The sequence below is a fragment of the Phasianus colchicus genome, chromosome 24 (genome assembly GCF_987193195.1).
Source record: "Phasianus colchicus chromosome 24, bPhaCol1.hap1.1, whole genome shotgun sequence".
NCBI lineage: Eukaryota > Metazoa > Chordata > Aves > Galliformes > Phasianidae > Phasianus > Phasianus colchicus.
The window spans coordinates 1172600-1196009 of NC_143459.1; the positions used below are offsets into that span (position 1 = coordinate 1172600).

General features: G+C 45.2%; 1 protein-coding gene and 1 long non-coding RNA gene across 2 annotated transcripts; one reads left to right on the forward strand and one right to left on the reverse strand.

Annotated features, from left to right (window-relative positions):
* Positions 1-4: 4 nt before the first annotated feature.
* Positions 5-16911, reverse strand: MATN1 (matrilin 1). Its single transcript, XM_031595109.2, has 8 exons — positions 16795-16911; positions 13905-14251; positions 9265-9487; positions 6976-7101; positions 6253-6666; positions 4882-5034; positions 4257-4337; positions 5-1375 (listed from the first exon to the last, which is right to left on the reverse strand). The coding sequence occupies exons 1-8, from the start codon at positions 16880-16882 to the stop codon at positions 1326-1328; spliced, it is 1482 nt and encodes a 493-aa protein (XP_031450969.1). The 5' UTR covers positions 16883-16911; the 3' UTR covers positions 5-1325.
* LOC149915112 (uncharacterized) lies at positions 16806-21428 on the forward strand. Its single transcript, XR_016459726.1, has 3 exons — positions 16806-16942; positions 17497-17633; positions 19862-21428. It is a non-coding gene; the product is annotated as an uncharacterized LOC149915112 (long non-coding RNA).
* The last annotated feature ends 1982 nt before the right edge of the window (positions 21429-23410 follow it).

Genomic DNA, 23410 nt, shown 5'->3' on the forward strand with positions numbered 1-23410 from the left:
CAGGAATGGAATCAAACTTTATGCAAATAAATAAATTTAAAATCATTTTAAAAGTTTTTAGCAAACTTTTAATATTTACCCAGAAAACATCTGCAATGGCATAATTTCTGAACAGGCCAGGTCATCCTGAAAAGCTTTTCACATAGTCTCAAGTATAAATATTTTGATACAACCCCAATGCCCCCCCCCAAAAAAAACCCAAACAAAAACAAACCCCTCCAAACTCAACCCCTTGTGCTCACATTCAGTGGCGCAGCATCGTGTCGTGTAATCATCCTCTCTCTGCTCCCAGCCATGCTACATCTCTAGCAGACAGGCAGCAGGATGCTTCTGGCCCACACTGTGCTTTTATTTTTTATTTTTTTTCTTGCCAGCGCTGGGAATCCACATCCAGGAAAGGATGTCTGAAGGATGCTGAAATAGGCTGACTGGCTGTTGAGGTGTGAAGAGGGCTGAGGAAGGAGCTGGCGGTCACCGCAGTGATGAAGGCACCGCTTCCATCGGCAGCAACTTCAGCAGCAGTTCCCTGGGTTCTCCATAGGAGCTCGAGTTGTGGGTGTGGAGGGCAGAGAGCTGAGGAGCACATCGGGCTGGTGCTAACAGTGCTGCCTTGTCCTGCAGAGCCACGACTGCAGGCTCATTGTACGTCATCTCAGGACGTCACCAGAACGGGTCTTGCTCAGACAGGAGCTGCTTCACTCAAACATCATGAGAACAGCTGCTAGCTAGGAAGGCTGAGCTTTTTGTCTTTCTGTATTTTACAGTAGCTATGAATAAACCCAATGAGCAGCAGCATCCTAATCTATCTTATCTATGATGCTGATCATTACTATATTTCACCTACTAACTGACAAATGGTTCATGTTTACAATAATAAGCCCATCAGCCGTTCCGGTTCACTTTTTACACAGCATCTGAATTGATTTTAAGTCACTTTGACTTTTAAATTAAATTACCTCATGCGTACAAACAGAAGATGCAGAAGAACTCAGCAAGGATTCACAGTAATCAAGTACTTTTTAACACACACATATATATTAAGCTTTAAATCAAAAACAAATCTTCCCAATTTTTTTGTATATGCACTCTATACGATGCAGTGAACATGAGCATGGTCTAGCTCTCAGCCACGCGGTGCTCTGCCTGTTATACAATGTCTGCTCTACTGCTCTACTTTTTCCTTTTTAAACAAATGCAGGTAGACTAGACTCTTTAAAAGAAATACAAGCTGGCCATAGCGCTGTGGCTGAGCTGCCCTCCGTACAAAGGAAGGAATTCTAGTTTTGTTACATCAGTAAAGAAGGAAATAGAACTTTTTTGTGGTCTTAGATGATCTTATTCTCCAGGGCTTCAATCCTTTTAGCCACAGCTTCCAGTGAGTGAGAGTTAAGGGGAAAAATGACAGTGCGCATCAGTGATTCATTGCTCAAATCTTCCCTGCACAGACAGTGAATGGAGCTGCCTTGCTGGGAGCAGGTAGCAGAGGAGTGCTGCCATCATCTACCCTGGCAATTCTATAGATGTTCAGGTTGATGAACTTTTATTGAAGGTAGAAAATGTTTATACATGCACACACACTCACACGTACCTATAAATTTACTTTAAATATAAGAATGGTTGGTGTGTGTTTTGACCGGTTGAGAGAATTCCTGACCTTGAGCAGTATGGGTTGCATGAAGAGCAGAGCACATTGCTTTTCTTAGAGTTACACTGTCTTGCAATTTTCTGCTCTTTTCACTAATTGCTTTTCATGATGTGCCTGCGAGCGGCAACCCACTGGGTGAGAACTACTGATTTACTCTGACCTTTTGCTTAATATAAGTCATGGATTTCACTCAATTTGATGTAAAGAGGAGAAAACATACTGTGGAACTGAAAGAGCAAGCCACAGAAATGCGTGTATAAATTAAAACGTTCCTAAAATGATATTCTCTCCTAATTTTCAGTAATGAAGTCTCTCCCTAACCATTTTGTGAGCTGCTCCAATGTTTCACTAATTCCTCTCTGCATGAGACATTTGAAGCTTATTCACATTTCTTTTTCTTATTTCTCTTCCAAGAATTCCCAGTCTTTGTGCAATATCATAGACTCACTAAGGTTGGAAACAACCTCTAAGATCATTTAGTTCAACTGTCCACCAGTAGTGCCTGCTAAAGCACATCCCTAAGTGCTGCACCTACCCTTTCCTTCAGCACCTTCACCACTTTGCTGGGCAGCATGTTCCAATACCTCACCACACTTTCTGAGGAGAAATTCTTCCTATACCTCATGTCCTATTGCTGTTACCTGGGAGAAGAGTAACCCCTCCCTCGCCACAGCAATGAGGTTTCCCCTGAGCCTCCTCTTCCCCAGATGGAACCACCCCATATCCCTCAGCCACTTCCCATGGCACCAGAGCCCTCACAGCTCCGTTCCTTTCTCTGGATGCACTCCAGGGCCTCAATGTCTTTCTTGTAGTGAACGGCCCAGCACTGAGCACAGCACTGAGGTGCAGCCAGTGCCATACAGAGGGATGGGCACCTCCTGTTCCTGCTGGCTGTGCTGCTGCTGACACAGCCAGGATGTCGTTGGGCTCCTCATCCCCCTGGGCACCCTGCTGGCTCATGTTCAGCAGTGTTACCAGGATCCTGCTTCTCCACACAGCTCTCAGCTGCTCTGCCCCACACCTGCAGCACTGTGTGGGGCTGTTGTGGCCAAAGTGCAGGACCTGACACTTGGTCTCACTGAACCTCATCCCACTGGCCTCAGCCTAGCAACTGGCCTGTCCAGGTCCTTCTGTAGGGCCTTCCTACTCTCAGGCAGATCAACACTTCCCCCCAACTTGGTGTCATCTGCAAACTGACTGAAATGCACTCAATTCCTTCATTCAAGTCATCAATAAAGATATCAAACAGGGCCAGCCCCAGCACAGACCCCTGTGGAACACCACCTGTGACCAGTTGCCAGTCGGACGTAATACCATTCTCTGGGCCTGGAACCCAGCAAAGAATGTACCTGCCCAAGCCAAGGGCTGCCAGCTTCCCCAGGTTCTGGCTGGACCTGATCCCTTGGTTGTCCCTCATATGGCATGTGATCACACTCAAAGATGATCTGATCCATAACCTTCCCTGGCACTGAGGTCTGGCTGACAGGCCTGCAGTTCCCTGGATTCTCCTTGCAACCCTTCTTACAGATGGGTGTCACACTGGCAAGTCTACAATCATCTGAGACCTCTCCAGTTGACCAGGAATGCTGATAGATGGTGGAAATCACCTCTGCCAGCTCCCTCACAGCTCAGGTGAATGCAACACCTGAATGCAACACCTGAATATGACAGAATCCAGAAGGAAACAGGTGGTCCTAGCCCAGCAAATTCCCTATAGACACATCCTTTATGGTTTAGTGAGCATGATGGTGGTGGGTTAATGATTGCACTTGATGATCTTAGAGGTCTTTTCCGACCTTATTGATTCTATGATTCTGTGACAAAAAACAATCCCACAGACACATGGGATCAAACTCAGCTCACTGAAGATATTTGCAGTGAGGAGTTACATGAGACAGTGAGCAATTTCTCAGTACTGGAATTTGACCACTGGAGAGAAATTGGACCTCAGTAGTGCAATTCCCCTGACTTTACCAAGATCACCAACTATATGGCCAGAAGTGCTGTGCTGTAGAAGACCCTCTTTTTCGACAGTTCTGTGGGGAGTTTAGGCAGCCAGATCAGGTATTTGTATTGTAGATATCTACTGTTGTATAAAAAGCATTTCATCCACAGATCTTTAATGACTTATCAGTTGCACGCAGGCACCAGTATTTTTGTTTCTTTCTGCTCACAGGTCAGTGATAGCCACTGCTGCTCTCAGCCCTTACATTCTGGCTGCATCACAGGACCTGCAGCACACAGAGGCAGCAGCAATATCCCGTACAGGAACCTTGCGTCCACACTTCTGGCATTGGCATCGTTTAAGCATCTTCCTAAAAGCTGACTTAGGATCTGATGTCTTCATCTTGCTACTGCCTCCAATGATTTAGCATATTCTACCTTGGCTCTATTGCTTTCAGTCTTTTTCTTATTTTGTGCCAGGCCAGTATCTTGAGCTCTAGTACAGGAATTCTTCCTCTTGGACACATTCAGAATCTAACTGCCTAGTTTCCCAGCTTTCTGACTGTTATCTAAACTGTTTTCTCCATGGATAGACTTTCTCAGGTAGTCCCTCCCGAAACCCCAAGCCAGCCCACTGGGTGCTGAACACAGAGCTTCCAAAGGATATATTTCCGTTGCAATGTATTGATGAGTTCTTCTACTTTTGTCTGGAACTTCACAATAGATTTACATTCACATGGATCTTCCTCTGTGGAACAGAGTATCAAGAAGATGTGTTAAGTGACACAAAAAAGAATTAAAATCACTGAGATGTGAAGTAAAGCAAGTCATATTCTTTGTCATAAACAGGAAGGAAATAAAAGTACCATTCATCCTAATTACTGACTGATCACTTCTGCCTTTAACCTCAAATGACTAGGGACTCTTACACTTCATTGCATTCAGGACAGGCTCAAGTCTTTCCTGGGCTTCCAGTTCCCTGAATACCTACTGAGATCTATTACTAATGCTTACAGCCCTAAAAATTTGAATCTGATCAAATACAGTGCTCAAAACAATCTTTGTTTGTCAGTTCATTTCCCAATAACATCACCATGGTAGGTCATACTCTTTGCTGCTCATAAGTTTATGCAAAATAAAAATTTGGAGGTACTCTTTGCAATCTGAGAGTCAAGAAGTGTTGGAGCTTTGCTTCGGGGCTCCATTTCTTGAATAGACAGGGCAATGTGCATTCATCAGTTCTGCAAATGCTGTGAGTAAACCTTCCCCTCCACCCAGTCCCCCACTCTCACCAACGCAGATTTTCATTTGCAGCTTCTTCCCAATGTTGCTGATGGTTCTGAAGTCGGCTGTGTAGAAGTAGTGCTCAGCTACTGGTTCGGAAGCAATTTCCCTCAGCTCATCCTCCACCGCGTTACCAACTCCCACAGCAAACATCCTAAAGCCTGTAAGCAATAAGAACCTGTCAGTTGGCACCAATCCCCCATCAACTTCTAAATTCCTGTCTGCCTTCTGCACCTCCATGCAGTTCTACAGTTGTTAAGCTGAAAACTCCCCTACTCTCTACTATTATTGACTTATTTCAGGCCATCTGGGGTTCCAACATATTTTGCAGGCGAAGTTTTACTAGACTTATCTAGGTAATGACCACTGTCACCACAAGAACGATGATTTGGAGATACAAGAAACAAAAGATCATTACAACACCTTGACAGGATAATGCATCCAACTAATAGGAAAGCAATGATACAGCAAAAGGAAACAGTGGAATTTTTCAAAATAGCCTGCAGCCACCATTCATCAGCCTCTCTCGTAGCAAAGTCCCCTCTGCAATGGAGACCTACATGTTCAGTAAAACTGTGCTTGGATTGCTTTCCAATATTGCGACTCACATTGTCTATCAAGACTAATCCATTCTATGAGTTAAGAGCATGGGCCCAGTTACTATGCTTCACTACCAGAGATTGATTGCTGCTTTTGTCTTAAATCCTGCTTCTCTTGAACCCAACTGCAGTTTTTCCCTTGACTTGAATGATGATATTAGGTCAAGACTTCAGTAATGCTTTTCCTCCCTCCCCTTTTTGCTTTGTCTTTCTTCTTCTGGATCTTTTCAGCTTTTTTTTTCTTTCTTTCTTTTTTTTTTTTCTTTTTTCCCACCGTTCAACTCAAGGAACCTGTTTGGAATCTAGTTATAAGTATTTTGTTATTTATCTCTGTGAAATCACTCACCAACTGATGTTGGGGATATCTGTGTAGGGAGAAGAGAGGAGGAGAAAATAAAGCCTGAAGTCTTGTTTCTATGCATACAATTTGTAAGGACCTTTTGTCTTCTAAGGGCTGAACATCCACACATCCTGTCAACTTGTTTAGTAAGCATCAGCATTTCATGACCTTGTACTTGACCTGCTATTATGTGCTAGCCCTTAGTCCCATCTAGTTGTTGAGACTGAATCTAAAAGGAAATGAAGGATTTAGCAATTCATGAACTTATTCACATGGGCTGCATCCATTTAACGCAGCGATGGCAGAAGACTGGGAAATGACCCTCAGCAGGAGGTCAGCAAAGGGGCAGATCTCAATATATTTGCACTTTGTACAAGTGATAGTAGATGCAGTGCCTGGTCCAAAGGAGAAACGGGCCACTGAAAATTCAGTAGACTTACCTAAATCTTTGGCTTTCTTAGCAGCATCAGTGATGTAATCTTGTGACCGTCCATCTGTGAAGACTATGCCCACCTTGGGAACCCCAGGCCTGGCTCCGTTAGCGATGGAAAAGGAACTGTCCACGAGGTACTTCAGAGCCTGGCCTGTCATGGTGCCTTTCTCCATGTAGGCCATTTTCTTGACTGCTGCTTTGATGTCCTTCTTGTTCTTGAACTGTCCCAGAGGAAACTCCTGCCTGACAGAGCTGGAGTACTGAACCAGGCCAACCTGGGCCTGTTTCTCTGACACCTCCAAGGATTCCACAATTTGGTTGATGAATTTCTTCACCAGCTCGAAGTTCTCTGGCCGAACGCTCTTGGAGCCATCGATCAGGAAAACGAGATCCAGGGCAGATCCTGACCCACCACTGCAAGCTGAAGCAAAATAAGAGAAGGAAGAGACTAAGCAAAATAAGAGAAGGGGAAGACAGCAACTAAGATTCTGCTTAATTGTGTGAGGAGATGTAATCCTAATGCCATTTCATTGCTAATGAAATATGCTAAACCAATCAAAAATCAACAACACCTCACACTCATGTTTTCAAAATAACCCTTCGTTATACGTTCATGGTTTCTTTTTCTTCCTTTTCTGAACAGAAAGTGCAATTCTCTGTCTCAACCTCACCCTTATCATACCGTGGCAGATCACAGCACAGCTCAGTGCAAATGGAAATCATGACGTACCACCGCAGGTCTTCCCATCGTTGTTCAGCGTGAAGCCCTCTTTACAAGCACACCTGTACGATCCCGGAGTGCTGATACAGATCTGCTCGCAGTCGTGGTCGCCAGTGGCACATAGGTCGGACACCACTGCAAGAAAAAGTGCAGGCTGAAACCAAACACCACGCCAAGGCTTCTCAACCTGAGCACACACCGCCCACAAAGAAAGCATCATATTTGTTCTACACACTCAGTGATAACTAAACCCATCCTGCAGCAATACAAAGCAGCAGGAAGTCATTACTCTGTGATAGTAATCGAGGTAGAAAAAGCAAAGAGAAATAGTGACAAGTCTCCAGACTGCAAGGCACAGCTAGGGCTAGATGTAGTTCCTACAGTGAGGGCAAAAACCATCTGTCTGTCAAGCATATCACAATGTACTTCCCTCTCCAAATATACGAGGTGAGATTTGGTTTCCAAACTACCATCTGGTCTGGCCAATACCCATTTTTTTTCCAGCTATGTGGTGCAATTATGATTCGTGAGTGCCATGTGCAGCTGCCATTCCTGGATGGGATTCATGCCCAAACACACTTGGATTTCACTTCAGAGCTATCCTTGCACATGCAACTCTCAGAATTGCTCTCTACAAATATTTCTGCAACCATGCAGTTGGCTCTAACACTGGGCTCTCAGGCTGAGTTCTTTGAAGGCTGCAGAGATTTGATGAGCCTAACTAGTAGCTGATCAACAAGGGTCTCCCTTTTCCTGGGCCCACTGAACACTATGGGAAGCAGCTGGACAGTGCTGCACAGTTCTTCCTGCTACTGGTGGCCACAAAGTGCTTGTCAGTAGCAGGTGGTGTTTGGGTACATCTCCAAGGACAGCTCTGTGCAGCTGCTTGCATAGCATGATAACAACTCACTTGGCAGTTAATGCGGTGCTGCTCTCCCTTAGCTGTAATAATCCCTCGCACAGTGCTTCCCTCGGATGCATCTCTGAAGGTTTTTACCACGGGGAGAACTTTGTCATCTGCATTTACACATTTGAAAAGCAAGGCACAGAAAGGGCTTTTTATTTTCCCCTGTCTTTTTGAATGACACCAATGCCAGAGCTTCAGAACATACTGTCAGGCCTCTCTGTCTCCAGCTGACTGCTGACTCCAGGGCAGCCAACACAAACTCCCACGAATATTCATGCCCTGCCTTCTGCCTTCTTGAATTTTGTCTCTCCTCCTCTTAGTACGCAGTGTTTGTTACTTTCTTTCATGAGCTTCTGCTGCGGTGGCACCTGATTATAATGTATGACTCACTTTGTATTCAAATTTTTCCTCCTTCCTACAAGAGAACAAAGTTTTCCTTGACAGAAAGCCGCTCCCCCCATTATTTTCAAGCTGAAAGTTGATCACGAACCTTTACACCTCTTGAAGAAATTGTTCTCAGATAGTTTTACACGTCCATCTGTGTGCACTGGTTTGCAATACCTTGCTGCAAGCACTGTGGTGCATCACAGCTTTAAGAAGCGTTGCCACACTGTGCTGTGGCAGGATGGCTGTGCGAAGCCCTCAGGCCCCTTCCCAACACATGGTGCTTATTTATAGACCACTTCCTACACATTTGAAAGCAATAAAGCTCTCTCATTGCATTCACTGGTTTGTGTAGGAGAGTGTTCAACGTGTAGATCTGGTACTTAGGGACGTGGGTTAGTGAGCAATATTGGTGGTGGGTGGACAGTTGGATTAGATGATCTTAGAGGGCTTTTCCAACCTTGGTGATTCTATAAGTGACTGTAAAATAGTGAGGCTCTTTCTACATATTATGCAGAAATTATCCGACTAGGAGAGTTTCCCACCCCACAGGGCTTCCAAAAATAACAGCAGTCGGGGAGAGGTGGCAGGGGAGTGAAACCAGCCCTTGTTTGAATAGGAACTCAGAAGATGATACCGGCAGGGGAAGCTGCAAGGCAGATTGTCAGCAGTGCCCTGCTACGTTAAACCTGAGGGCAGTGATTTCAGCTATTTAAAGATTGTGTTTTCAAGGTTCTTTTTCTCTAGAAGTACATGGATCATGTTTATACAAACAAAGCCTTCTTTAAAGAGGCTTCTTTAACCAAAACCTGAAATTCCCTAAACAAAGCCTCAAATTCCTGAAAGGCCACTTTGAAGAGCATCCATCTTCCATATTTTGTTCTTCTGCACACTCAAATCCTTGGCAGAAGGAAGCAGATGGATGAAGGATGATCACATGTGAAACTTCCACGTGAAAAGCTTGCTGGCAGCCACTTGTACTTCTTGGCTGCGTGGCAAGGACTTACCACAGAACGCTTCTTGAAACTTGTGGGTCAGCTTCTCTATGACGCTGTAGCTCTCCACGTAGTCCACGTGGTCGTCCAGGGGCTCGCTTGCGATTTGCCGCAGTGTGTGCATGTCCACCCGGCCAACCCCGATGGCAAAGATCTCAATGCCAGCCTGCCTGGCCCTCGCTGACACGTCCTGCACTCCGTCCTGGGGGCGTCCGTCAGTCACAACAATCGCCACCTACACAGAGGAGGGCACAGACCAGGCCTGGATGAGCACTCGTACCGCTATCGCTTGTGGTTACTTCTTTACTAAAGGAGGTTTCGTATTTCTAAAGTTAAAGAAGAAGGAAACGGCACCTCCTCCTCCTCTTCCTGTTCTTCCTGAGATCACAGAAGCCGTTCTCTTAATGTGTGGCTTGTGTCCTTCTGAGCTGCAAAGGTTAAACTGCTATGCTTTCATTATGGGACATCTGGTGCATCTTGGCCCTAAGAAAAAGGTTACACTCTCCATAAGCAAACTAACACCCAACCCAAACTTCAGCTCTCTTTGTGAAACCTCAGACAACAGTAAGGACAACTCTGGGTCTTTTATAGTGCCTTTGTCCATCTAAAAATCTCAAGAGATGGTATGGAAACGTGAGGAGATTAAGGCTGCCCAGAGAGGTGGTGGTGTCCATCCCTGCAGACACCCATTGTCAGCTGAGCACTGATGGAGCTGTGGGTGTCCCTGCTCAGTGCTGGGAGTTGGACCAGATGGCCTTTAAGGGTCCCTTCCAATGACTATTCATCTAAGGCTTCTTTTTAAAGACAGAGAAACTGAAGCTGAGAGAGGGGAAGTGGTCTGCCTGAGGTCAGGACGTGTCGGTGCCAGCCGTGATCTCTGATTCCTTATTCCACCACAAATAGCGGTGTGAGATCCTGCACTGACTGACATCATCATGAAAATCCCAGCTGGTACAGGTGGGGACTGGATTCTGCCCTGGGTGGTGGAACCCTAAACTGCAGGAAAGCCTATAGGAGCGCTGCTGCTGCTGCTAGGCTTTCTATTTTCCTCTTTCTTCTTTTGCTAAGTGACATTGTCACAAAATCTTCATGCTCTTTTTTTTTTTTTTTTTAGCAATTCAGTTGCTCCTGCCAGTTTTCCTTGCAATTGTTTCATTGTGACACCACTGTCAATACAATCAGCAGGAGCAGCTAGCTGCAAGCAGAGAACAAAAATCCACAGTGCAAGCAAATAGCAGGATGTAGAAAACATCATCTGCAGATGCAACTGGGGAGACTCTCCAGCTGCTCAGTGAGGACAGTATGACAGCAGTTTTGCACCTTTAGCAGGGAGAAGTCATCTTTTAAGGTCAGAAGTGGAGTTCTCTGCCTCATGTCTCCAAGGGGCCCAGTTGGACTGGATGATCTTAGTGATCTTTTCCAAACCTTATTGATTCTGTGATTCCGTGAAGCATCTCCTTCCCCTCTCTGCCCGCCCTCCTGCAGTGGGGTGGCTGAACGCTGCACTCTGGGCATTTCCAGTACTCAAGCAACCTGCTGCCCTGTCCAGAGCTTTTCTTCTGAATGAGAGATGGGTGAAACTGGAAAAACGTGGAGCTTTCAGTCGGGTAAAGCAGCAGCCAGTCGTGCAGCCATACCTTCTGCCAGGAGAGAGAGCCCTCGGCTCAGCAGCAGCGCTGGGATGCGCTGCCAATTAGAGCTTATCAGGAGCCAGAAGCCTGTCAGGAAACAAGATGTTCTATCAAGTGGCTTCTGCGAGGAGCACTACCCATGAGCAGGTTTCTGCCAGCACTGCGTGTCTTTCTTGCAGCATTTGTCATAGGACAGAGGTGTTCTGCGTCCTCCTGGCATTTCTCTGTCTAAAGAAAGTGATTCTTCCAGTTTGATCAATTCCTTAGGTTCATATTGGAGTGGCTGAGCCCCAGATACAGCCCAGGAGACATCTGGCGGCAGCATCCACATCTGAATCTGATGGGAAAGGTCTTCGTAATAAAACAGCGTGCTCAGAAGTTGTACTGCTTTCTGAGCTGCTGTTGGAACTGGGGCAGAAGAACATTTGGAGGCACAAAGAATCTGGACCAGGCACTGGGAATGTATCAGCGAGCCCACGGCTAAAATGAACGTAACGTCCTCATTTGCTAAGACACACAAGTATTCATGGGCATCCCTGGGAGGTCATAATTCATGTGCCATGTGCAGGCAATCCAGCAGCTAATGAGGCAGCAGCATCTCTTGATGCAGTGTATTACATGAATGTTGTAACAGCACTGGCAGGGGATTGGGAAGAAAGTTGAATAGCCCCCTGATTTGCTCAGCAATTTGACAATCTATTTGTTGTTCTTCCTGAAGAAAGATAAAAGTAATTGGGCACCCCTGTAGTTTTGATAGAGGTATAAAGGGACGTTACTTGGAGCTCCTGCAGAAACAAATAGTTTTTTTCCCTGTCCTGTGGTGATATTTGCTGCATAGAGCACAGCAAGACTGAATGAATGATCCGGTTGTGCTTTGACCAATCCCACGTGGTTGGAAATCCTAGTGCTGATTTCCATGAGGTCATGCTGGATTTCTGCTGTGTAAAGGAGCAAGAAATGTATGCAGCTGAAATTACTGTGTCCTATTCATCATCCAAGGCAAATTAGGGGCTCGTCCTGGGGAGGGAGAGTTTACTGGGCTTATTTTGTTTTACACTGGGATACCTTGGGCTGGAGGTACTGGCCAAGAATTAGTGCAGTGAGAAAGGAAATGAGCTTTTCTGCAAGGGTGTATTGGAAGAATAGAGAAGTAAATGGCCTTTTTGCCTTTTGATATTCAACAACAGTGGTCTGGCACTCAAACTGCTGGGATTTTTTTTGTGCGGAAGGCAAAACGTCTATTTTGTTCATATTAGGGTTTTTTTCCTTTTCATTTCAAGCAGGGTAAGAATTTCTGAGAAGCAGAAACAGATAATATCATTCACATACTTGTTGTTTCAGTTAAGTTGCCTGTTCTTGGGCTAAGCAATGCCCAACAAGACAAATGTTTCCTAGAACTTTTTTCTTCCAGATGGAAAGTCACTGAATATGGCCATGGGTGATTCTTCTCGGGGGTCACCGGCATCTTCTGCTCTGCCCATGCATTCCCAGCACTGGCCAAGCTATCCCCTTCCCACTGGCTGCCTGAAATGGTTTCAGTGGAAGAAATGTCTCTTGCTGTTGGATTTTCAGCTGGTGGCTCCTGTGCTTGAGGAGTGATGTGATGGTGATGGCTGATCAGAGGAGCAAACTGCCAGCAAAACTGCATGAAAGTTTCTTGGAGTGTGATTTTCCCAACTTAACACTCTTGGCTTTCTTCTTATTGTGTCAAGCCAGGCTTAGGCTTAAAATATAGACAATTAGGTTAAAATACAGAGAATCTCATGATAAAAGACAATATGAAGTCAGATTCATTAACATTTGCAAGTTCCTTGTAGCTCACCAGGGTGAAGGAGCACAAAAGACAATCAATGGGATCTTATTTTTAGGAGTTGGACTCATTTTTCATATTTTTTTGTTAATTCCAGTCCAGTCCAGCCTTCAGGTTGCTGATTTTTGGAATTGGAGGACCTTTAGCAGTTTTTCTTTTTTTGGTAATATTTTTGACTTGCCATCCCCAAGCATCTTTTCCATGTACTGTTCTGCCTTCCTTAGAGCTTTACTATCAGTGAGGAAAACTGAAAGTATCTGATGTTCCAAAAATGTTGTAGTCAGGAGAAAAATCCCAGGCTTCCTCGCTCCATCAACTGGGCTCTTGTCCAGCTGCTGGAAAGCCTTCATTGCTTGCTAAAGCCTTTGCTTATTTTTCTGGTCTGATCTCATAGCAGACAGCCAGTGGAGCTGGCACAGGACAAAAAGTCCTGAGAAGCTCAGGATGTTTAGCTAAAACACATACTGTCAATAATAAACATTTTCAACTTGCTCAGATTAGAGTTTTCCTGATGACCATCACTGGGCTGAGGTCTGGTTGCCTTCAGGGACAAATCCAGAGGGTTGGATGAGGTGTCTGGGGAATATTTCTTTAAAGGCTGAGTTTCCTGGAGGGGGAATCTGGGTCAGGAGTGGTGATGCCTGTTGCAGCCAAGTGTGGAATTAATCTGATTTTATACCACAGTCTGAAATGTTAAATAGTCATTAAAGTCTGTGTACATGAAGAAAATACTCAGAATGGAAGACACAGCTGTTAGCCAGCCTATGAAAAACTAGTAGAGCACTGGAGGATACTGAAACAGCACTTTGCTTTGTACATAGAACCGAAAGGGCTCATTTCAAAGGAAACTTTCAGAAGATTGTCTCACATTTCACTACGGTGGATTTGGAAGCATTTTTGTTACCACTTGTTGGGGAAGATGGCCGTGAGTATGCTCATGCCTAGCAGACCTGGCTGAATCAATGTCTCGGGGCGGTGTGTTGCTCTCAGTGAGCATAAGCCAATACTGCCCTACACAAAGAAAATCACTTTTTCTCCTTTTCTGATTGTCCTAACCATTCCACAGTGTGTCATGTGAAATAGGGCTTCCAATAAAGGGATAACACGCTTGATCTAGCGATTGGCAACCCTGCCCACGGCAGGGGATTGGAACTAGATGGTCTTTGAGGTCCCATCCAACCCAAGCCGTTCCACGATTCCATGATTCTTACCTTATTGATATTGGGAGATCTGAGCCTGGCCCCTTCTGAGTCACTGAAGGCCCGGCTGATGGCAAACTGGATGGCCAAGCCGGTCATGGTCCCCGTGGAGAGTGGCTCTATCCTCCGGACCGCCTGCAGGAGCCCGGCCTTGGTTTGGTGAGTCTTGAGGGAGAACTCGTTCTTGACTGCACTGGCATAATTGATGACCCCGACCCGCGTGGAGTTGGGACCCACATCCAGCCCCTCGATCACCCGCGACAGGAAGACTTTGACTTTCTCGAACTCTTGCGGGCGCACGCTCCGAGAGCTGTCAATGATGAACACCAGGTCTGTGGGTTTGGTTCTGCACAGGGTGCCTGGGGAAGATTAGGAGGGAGAGGAAAAAGAAGAGAAAAATATGCAAGGAGGGACAAAATAATTCCTCTTACAGCAGGCAGCTGAGGCTAGATGACCTGTGAGCTGCAATCCTTTCTCTCCCTGTCTCAGAGAGGCCCAGTGAGCCCAGTTTAACCTAATACTTCCAAATGTTCTTTTCCCTTTCATAAAAATTTCTGTAAGAAAAACACATTTAGCTGTTGACAATATGTACTCCTACAGCAGCTCTGCACTTGTGGGAGCGGGTTACCCACTTGTCACACCGGGCTATTGCTAATGGCTATAGGAAACTTAATGGAAGGAGGAATTTAGCTGAACTAAAGCCTGTTATATACGCTCCCGTATCAAAGAAGGTCTCAAAAGAACTCACTGTGGTGTATAAGCAAGCTACATGGGTATTAATTAATGAGCTTGTGTCTTCGTCATGCATGACCAGAAGCAGGAATGAAACTCAGCAGTTCAGATTCAGTCGCGAATCACGACTCCCAGACTAACTAACCAACAGAACACAATCCAGTCTTGTGTTTTTCAGCTAGTGGCACTAATAATGAAATAGAGCAAAGACCAGCACGGCTTTATGTCTGTGAGCTGGTGAGGGAGAACACAATAGAGAGATGTAGAACCATGCAATTGATAGTTAATCTCTGCAAGCCAGTAGTAAGGCATGAATATCCACTCTAAAAGATAAATAGTATAAATGGGAAACATTAGCAATGCAAACAGCTGACTAATATTTTTCTTTCCAATTTCTCATTTTCATGCTGTTTTCCATCCTAATGTTCAGCTGTGACAAAACATAAAAAGGACTGACATTTTTTATGAATTTCGGAATGAATTGACCCATTTTCCCCACCAGATCTATAGCATTCTGGTCTTTATCTTTTCCTATCATTTAACCTGCCTCTGTAGGGTCATCAAGTGCTCTGTTAAGATTTGATTTCCGCAGAGAGGGATGATATAGGTTATATCATAAAAGAGATTTCTGTGGACAGATTTTTAAATGTGAGCTTTTGGGCCAACAAATCTGTTCTAAATTATGACATAAACATTACAGCTAGTCCTCAGTGTGAAACCTAATGTGGCTCTCAGTCTTTCAGACACATGAAAATAAATACCCTGTGATATATCCATAAAGAATATAATCAGGTTAGTTTCCTGGGAGACATGAATGCTGAATCTGCTCCTGGCTCCCACAAATGTCTGGGCGATGCGGTGTGCAGAAGAGAAGAGGGCAGTTGTTACTCTATCAGGTGCTCTAGCTCCCACTAAAACATAATATTACCTTTTCCCATGGGGGTGGCTTTCACTTTGCCACTGTAATTCATTTCAGAGGAAGGAAAAACTCACTTGGCAGTCCACATTGCAAATCCCTTCAGCAGGGGTTGGTTGTGCCCATTTTACAGGAGATGCAAAGAAAAATGCAAGGTCTTGCAATCGGCTCCTCTACAAATAAAGCATGGATTCCCCTTTGCTGCTGTGGCTAATTTGTCACATCTGCTTTGAGTGACAAACCAACCAACCAAACAAAAAGCTTATTTTTTTCCTTTAGGAACAGTCAGATCGAATAGGAGTTTTGCAGCGTGTTTTCTTTTTGTGTAGAAGCTCTGTGATAACATTTTAAATCTCCTTTTTTTTCTTTTTTTTTTTTTTTTCCTATGAAAGTGCAGTATATTCCAGGGAAATAGAACGTATCAGATGGAAGCTCTGGGCTTTAGCACACGTCAGGCTCTGCAGGACAGACAGATCCCCAGGAGGAGACAGCTCTGGGTGACATCCTGACTCAGCATAGTTTATTTCAAAGAGGAATGAAACCAGAATTGAAATGCTCTGGTTTTAAAAGCATCCACACCTGAAGCTATTCAGGACCAGCTGAACTTCATGCATCAATTTAGCAGAAAATCTCTCTCAGGGCATCCTTGCCACATTAATTAAAAGAACAGGAAACCTACCTAGTAATTCAGAATGAAATGCTGTTTATTTTAGAAACAGTGATTGCTCACGGTAGGGCTGGGTTGAATGAGCACTCTGTTCAGTCTCCTGGCTTCATAGAATCATCGAATCACTAAGGTTGAAAAGATCACTAAGATCATCAAGTCCAACCGTCAACCCATGCCAACTGCAGCAGTGCTTAGCGGCCCTGCAGCGAATATAGCTCTCCCTTTGTTCATCAGAAGAGATGGTCAGTGCATCAGGGAAGTGCCCTTCGTACACAGCAGCTAATGCCAGAGTCACTGGCACATCTATTTTACCTATTGTGGGCCCAGAGCTGCTGCCGTGGGGCTGGCGCCAACCCAGTGCTCCCTTTGCTGTGCTCTGCTCAACCTCCCAGCTTTGCTTTAAAGCAATAAAACAGGCAGAAGGAGTCCATCTCTATGTCTGTCTGCCTGGTGGAAAACAGTGGAGGAAGCTGTCTGCTTTTTGGTCAGAAGTTGGGTGTTGCTTCCTCCTTCAGCGCCCTGCAGTTCCCAGCAGGTTGGTGACCAGAATTTGGGGACGGAGCCCACAGCATTTAGCTCCCACTTACCTCTGGGCTGAGGAGGTGCCCCCCAGACTCCACAGCTCTGGAGGAGAAGCAGCAAAGAGAGTGGCAAGGCGGAGGAAATCCCGTCCATGGCTGCGGAGGAGCTGCCGGAGGTTGGATGCGGAATGGCACACGGGAGCCTTGCCCTGAGGTATTAACCTGCCCTTCCTTGGGGAGGCAAGGGGCCAGCCCCTGACACGTGTGAGGGGCCGGGGGGGCACTGAGGGGCGAGCGAGAAGGGCTGGGAGAAAATATTGCACGAAGGTGGGGAGGAGGTGGACGTCCAGCCCTGCCGGCCCCTCCACAATGGCTCCATTGCTCGGAGAAGGGGATGGGAAGCTATAAAGGGACCCGCAGCCACGCGGTATGTGGGGAATCTGGGATGGGAACAGTGGGAGCAGTGAGGGCAGCCCTGGGGAGCTGGGGTTAGCCTGTCGACCTCCAGCTCCCATCTGCATATCTTTGCTTCCTTTGCTTAATTTGTGGGCTGGAGCTCTGTCACAGGAGGAAGGGAGAGGAAGAGGAGAGCAGGCGCAGGGGCAGTGCGTGGGATACAGAGCAAATTCCTTCCTGCGGGGAACAGTCGCTGCTCTATGAGGCTGTGAGCAGAGGCAGAGGGAGAAAGAACGCAACAGTCTGAGTTAGATAAATAGACAAGCAGCCGGGACGGACGGGCAGATTGCAAGTTTGATTTATTTTTAACAGAGGAGCAATCAGGTCCATACAGCTCCAGCCACAAGAAGCCAATAATCTGAGTCCACAAATAAGACCGATGATGCTGCAAGAGAGCAGAAATCCAGTGTCTCCTTTCTGGAAGAGCAGCAGGGAGATTTCCTACTAGAGTAAGATGAATTTAATGATGGGTCCATTGCAAAGCAGTGCATCTATTTTCTTTTAATTAACTGCTGTACTACACAGATTAAAGCCCTGGATGTTGATGGATTGGTCTTTGCCCACTTTTCAACTGCACCCTCGGAGTGCTCATGCATTGCATTTGCATTGTGTTGGTGCAGCACTGTGGCAAACCACCTGTGATCCAACGGGCTGTTCTTCCCTCATTCAAATCCGTGTTACTCCAGAAGTGCTTTGACAGACTGAGAGCTCCTGGAGAGAAGGGCTGCTTGATTATGCAGAAGGGGACCTGCCCTTACTGGTGCTGCCAGGCTGTTCTTTGCTCATTCAACATTAAAAGCGTTGATCAAAATATTTAAAGATATTGCAGAATGTGAGGAGGGATTAGGATAGAAAACACAAGCAGACCTTTGTGTGCATGCACAAGGACATTTGTATAAAAACTTTATAAAAGCTTAAGGCTGTGAGTAGGTGCATGAATATGTACGTGTAAATGAAAATACACGCTTGCAAATATGGTTGCACATACGTGCTTACATGTCCATTTGTACGTGTGCACATATATGCAGACATAACTCTCCTTCTTGCATGATGTGTTCATGCATGCATGGATTTCTGTGAGTTCAAACATGTACAAATCCGGTGTGTGCTTATAGGATATAATTTGTCCCACAGATATGTAGAACAGATACAGACACACTGACCATTAATGGGGAACAAAGTGAAATGCAAGCGTAGAATCCTGCAGATTTAGCCTCCAGCCCTGTCTGTGATGGGGTTTCTCCTCTTGCTCTGCCATACATACAAAGGCCCATTGGTGCAGACAGTGCTTGCCATGAATAGGATCATTCAGAGCCCTCTGTAAATGAAGTCTCTATGGCTGTTCTTGCTGAAGAAAATATAAAGTTTCTCTGTGTCATTTTGCTGCTAATTAGTAAAGAAGGATAAATACATTTCAGGTGAATATTTTCACTTGCAGAGGTTGGGGCACACGGGCAACATTAAAGCTTTGAAAATAAGGCGAGAAGCAAAGGTGTGCTGGATACTGTAGGTCTGCATTTATACCTCTGTAAAAGCCGTGTTTATTTTTAAAATATGAAACATAATTTTCCCCCAGGCCTCCAAAAATGAAAACACTGGACTCAATATTCCAAGAGAAAAATATGCATTTAAAGCTCTTCCCAAGCCCACTTGCAACGTAAACACACAAACCATTAATGGGCTCTTGTGCTCTCTGGTACCCATCATCAGATGAGATGGTTTGGATGCAGAGGGCTTGGCTGCGGTGTGTGGATGTCAGGGCCTGGAGGGGACAATCCTCCAACAGCCCACTGCCTTCGTTCTTTGGGTTGCCACATCTGCCAGGGAGTGATGGGGCTGGAAAGTGTATGACCCAGTTTAAGAGTAAGAAATACAGTGAAGCAAACACAGACAAGGGATGTGGTCAGCTAGGAAAGTTGCTGGCTTCTCATTTGGCATAAAACAAGCATGTCTGATAGCGTGGGCTGTGTAAATGTAGATTCTTTATCAATATACACATAATATTTCACAGGAAAGTAGATTGGATGGAAAAGGACATGAAAAATGACATTTTAGTTCTGATAATGTAGAAATGCCTTGATTTGATGTGGCATTTGACTTTTTCCAATTTCTTTTGCTCACATTTTCTCTTTAAAAAAACTTTTTAGTTTTATATCTATGTTTCCAATAAACACATTTGTTATGTTAGTATAAATGTTACACTGCAATGAGCTGAAATGACCAAGTCAAAATGAATCAGACCCTGAGTCATATCCATGTCAGTGAGCCAGAAGAAGGCAGTGGAGTCCTGTGAGAAAAAGGAAATCAGACCATGATGTCAGGACGCTTCCAAATTTCTGCTAGAGCTCAGTCAGATGGCATTTTAAATATTGGGTTTTCCATAGGAAGAAAGCACAGTGTTTGTGGTCCTGGACCGTCAATGGTTCCTAGAGAGAGTCTGGCGATGCGGTTGAGTTGCGCCAGTTGGCCATGGAGGCAGCGAGCAAGGAGAGGGCCTGGGGAGGGACGAGCTGCCAAATCCTGAGTAGTTTACTGTTGAGTTGTATTTCATTCTAAACAAACCTGGTAGCTGTAGTAAACACAGCTTTCTTGCCCTCGAGCAACCAGGAAACTCCTACGTTTAGTAAAATACTCAGTTTTGTCTTTTATTTTATTTTATTTTATTTTTCTTTTTCAGGCTTGCTCTGATGTTCCCATGTGTTTCCAGGCCTCCATTTTTCAAATATTCAGAGAAATACTGACCAAAGCAGCCTTTTAGTCAAAACTCCAATTCTCATGTTTCATCCCTATGATGTTTCTATATCAGTTATGGGGAGCGGAGGAGCTCTTCCTGGCCTGCTTCCTTATCAGAAAGGATATTTATTGCACCACTATTGTATTGCAGAAGTGATATTTGCAGTGAAGGAATTGGTGCAAAGCACAAAACAGATTATGGAAATGGTGAAAGAGACGAATGGCTTTAAATACAACCCTTTTGACAACTCAAGATCAAAAGGAGTACTGTTTATCCTTTAAGCTGCAAATGGCTGGCAAACATCCTTCTGCTCTGATGCTGTAAATAGCAAATGCTGTTTATGACTACTCAGTGTTTATGTATTTTATGGGTCACGTTTATTTCAGGGGGATCATTTTTTATTTGCTGTGTTAACCTTGCCCACATCCCCCTGGGGCCAAGTTGCCTCCTGGGCGCTATTCCCAGCTCTGATGTTGGCCACCTGGAAGGGTTGGGCAGTTTGTTCCCTGCCTCCATGCCTCAAATTCTGCACCAGCGGTGTTGGCCTGGCCCAGAGGGTCATAGCTGTTCTGCTAAATTGCCTGGATGAAGCAGCAATGTAAGACTTGTAAAAGTTGAAGGTCACTGTGAACGCAGCCCATTTTCTCCAGCGAATGAGCGAACATACCAAGGCAAACTGTACAAAAGGACCATGGCACAAAGGCACAGTGGTAAAGACCGCGGGCTGGTCTAAGAAGAGCTATGTGACATGGTTCTCAGTAGCAGTGGTGTTACAAACACTGGCAGACAGAGGGATGAGGGAGATTCTTGGCTGCAGTCCATGAGGTGTCTGGCCTGATGGATGGGCACCTAGACAGAAAGCCAAAGGCAATGAAAGGCTTTGGGCTGATGCATGACCACACTTGTCATCTTCCCTCATTCTGGGCCAACCGCTGGGGACAGCAGTTGCAGTGACTTCGTTCGACTGATGCGAATAATTACTTTAATGAACTGTCTGCAGGAAAGCTAAAGAAAAACACGTCTTGTAATGATGTTTGATTAATGCAATTATCATGGCAGCTGTCCCAGGCTCTAAGTCTGAACCTGGATGGTTTGTAGGTGCCACTCAAAGCAGCAGGAATGAAGGCAGCAAGACAGCCAGGCAGGGCAGTGCGGTCCCTGCGCTGTGCAAGGCGGTCTGTGGTGACAGAGTCCTGGAGAGCTGCCACGCGTCCATCACCCAGGGTTCCCTCAGCTGCTCCGGAGCAGCTCAGCACATGGGATTGAACCAGCTTGAGGATGTGCCAGGGAATTCTGCCAAGTTGCTGTCTTTGCCCTCTTCAAGGTCTATTTATGCTCTCTTATGGACATCAGAAGACAGAGGAGACCTTTCTGTCATGGTGGATGCTACAACTGGATCTGCCTGATTTTGAGTGCTGTCGTTCCTGTTGCATTATGCATGGTTTTTGCCAAGTTTACCTTCTATGACTATTTGTAGAACCAGAGTTTCTTTGTCAAAGTCTCTGACAAAATTTCTGGATTTCTGGGGCAATCCATACTGCCAGAAAACATTCCTGATCACTGGACAGGTCTGTCACACGTGTGCCTACAAGGCTGTGAGTAGTGCATGGGAGGGCTTCCAGCACCTCTCTTGGGTTTGCAGCATTGATTCAGCAAGACCAGCTCAAGGCTGAGGGAAAGAGCCTCAAGAAAAGACAAAGAGAAGCCAATAAAACAAATACTGTCACAATGAAGGAGGCTCAAAAATAACTACATTTCATCAATAAAACGGATACTTCTGCAGTGACAGTGAGCACAAACTTGTCTCTTCCAGCCATGAGGACTACCTGCAGGCAGTCTTTATAGACATAGGTATGGGCTGATGGCTGGACTAGATGACCTAGTGGTCTTTCCAGCCTTATTCTATGATTCTATGATTCTATGATTTGCTTGGACCTTTAGAGGCATTTCTTGCAGCCTTGAGTACTGAGCCTGGTTTTGAAGCAGACCAGGATCACACTCAACCATTTTGCAGTTTCTCTCCCTTCTCTATGTCCATGATTATTGCAGAAGTTGTTTCCTTTTTATTTACACCTCAGTTTCCCTTTTTGTGGCATAGGGTGAGCAGTGGCATATGTTTGGTTTAGTTTCTTCTTATAGAGCAGACTGAGACACATCACCAACTGAAGGCAATGGCATGAGGACGCCTACAAAAGAACAATAAATTGAACCAAGAGAAGTGTCCAAAGCGATGTGAAAGACAATACAGACATATTTCTACTCATGTGAAACACTTTTCCAGCAAGTTTCTTAATTTCCTCTCTGCAAAAGGGGAAGTGGGAGTGGTGTAAACAAAACCAAAACAAAAAAAGTCCTGTTTTAGGTCAAATGAGGGAAATCACAATCAGATGGGGAATCTGATGGACATCTTAGCTCCTAAAGCACATCTGCCTCCATGAGATGCTGCTTCTAGAGGAGGTCCTGTCCTCTCACACCTAACCTGTCAGCGCTGACATCGTCTGCCCAATCTTCTGTCTGTATCAAAGAACTGCTGCTCATTTTTCCTCTGCACTGAAAAAAAAATTAAAGAAAAAAGGAAGTGTGGAGCAGCATTAAGCATATGAATGTGAATCGGTTCTCAACCTATTTTGGAGACTCACATCAGTAAATCAATTTAAAGGAGAGAAAACTGTATAAGAGTAACATATTAAAAAGAGTCTTTTATCAGACTCAGAACCAGCATTGATAGTGCCATCAGCTGACTTAGAAAGCTTGTGACAGCTCACGTTTGGTTTGTGTTGGCAGAATCTTCTAACATTTCAGAAAACCCAAACGATTTCCCGTCTAGAACTCAGATCCTAACCTGGCTGGAAACTCACAATAAATCTATACATTTTATCAGATTTCAGGGTTTTCTGAGTCAGGCTTTCACAGGGAACTATTCTGAGCCCCACAGAGGAAATAGTGAATGAAGCAGAGAGATTGTTTAGCTTGCTAAGAGCCATGAAACATCAGGTTCATTTCAAAGATCAGGTGTGTACCTGAGGGCTCACCTCCTCCACATTCTCTTTGTAACCAACCCCATCTCTGCAGGTGGTGTGTTGAGCCTATTGGACTTGATGATCTTAGCGGTCTTTTCCAATCTTAATTATTCTATGATTCTCTTTTAGCTACTTTGGTTAAAATACAGAACAGAATTTGAACCACTTAAAGAGATTAAGAAAAGGATTTTTAACACTGTTCAGTTAGATATGAGGGATAGGATGCCATCCACTGGGATCTAGGCTGACTTGAGCAGTGGGTGCAGGAGAACCTCATAAGGTTCAACAAATCCAAGTGCAAGGTCTGCACCTAGGTTGAGGAAACCCATACTACCAGTGTGGACTGGGGAAGGAAGGGATTGAGTGCAGTACTGGTGGATGGGAAGCTGGACATGAACCAGCAACGAGTCCAGCCCAGAAAGCCAACCATACCCTGGGCTGCATCCAAAGCAGCGTGGCCAGCAGGTCAGGG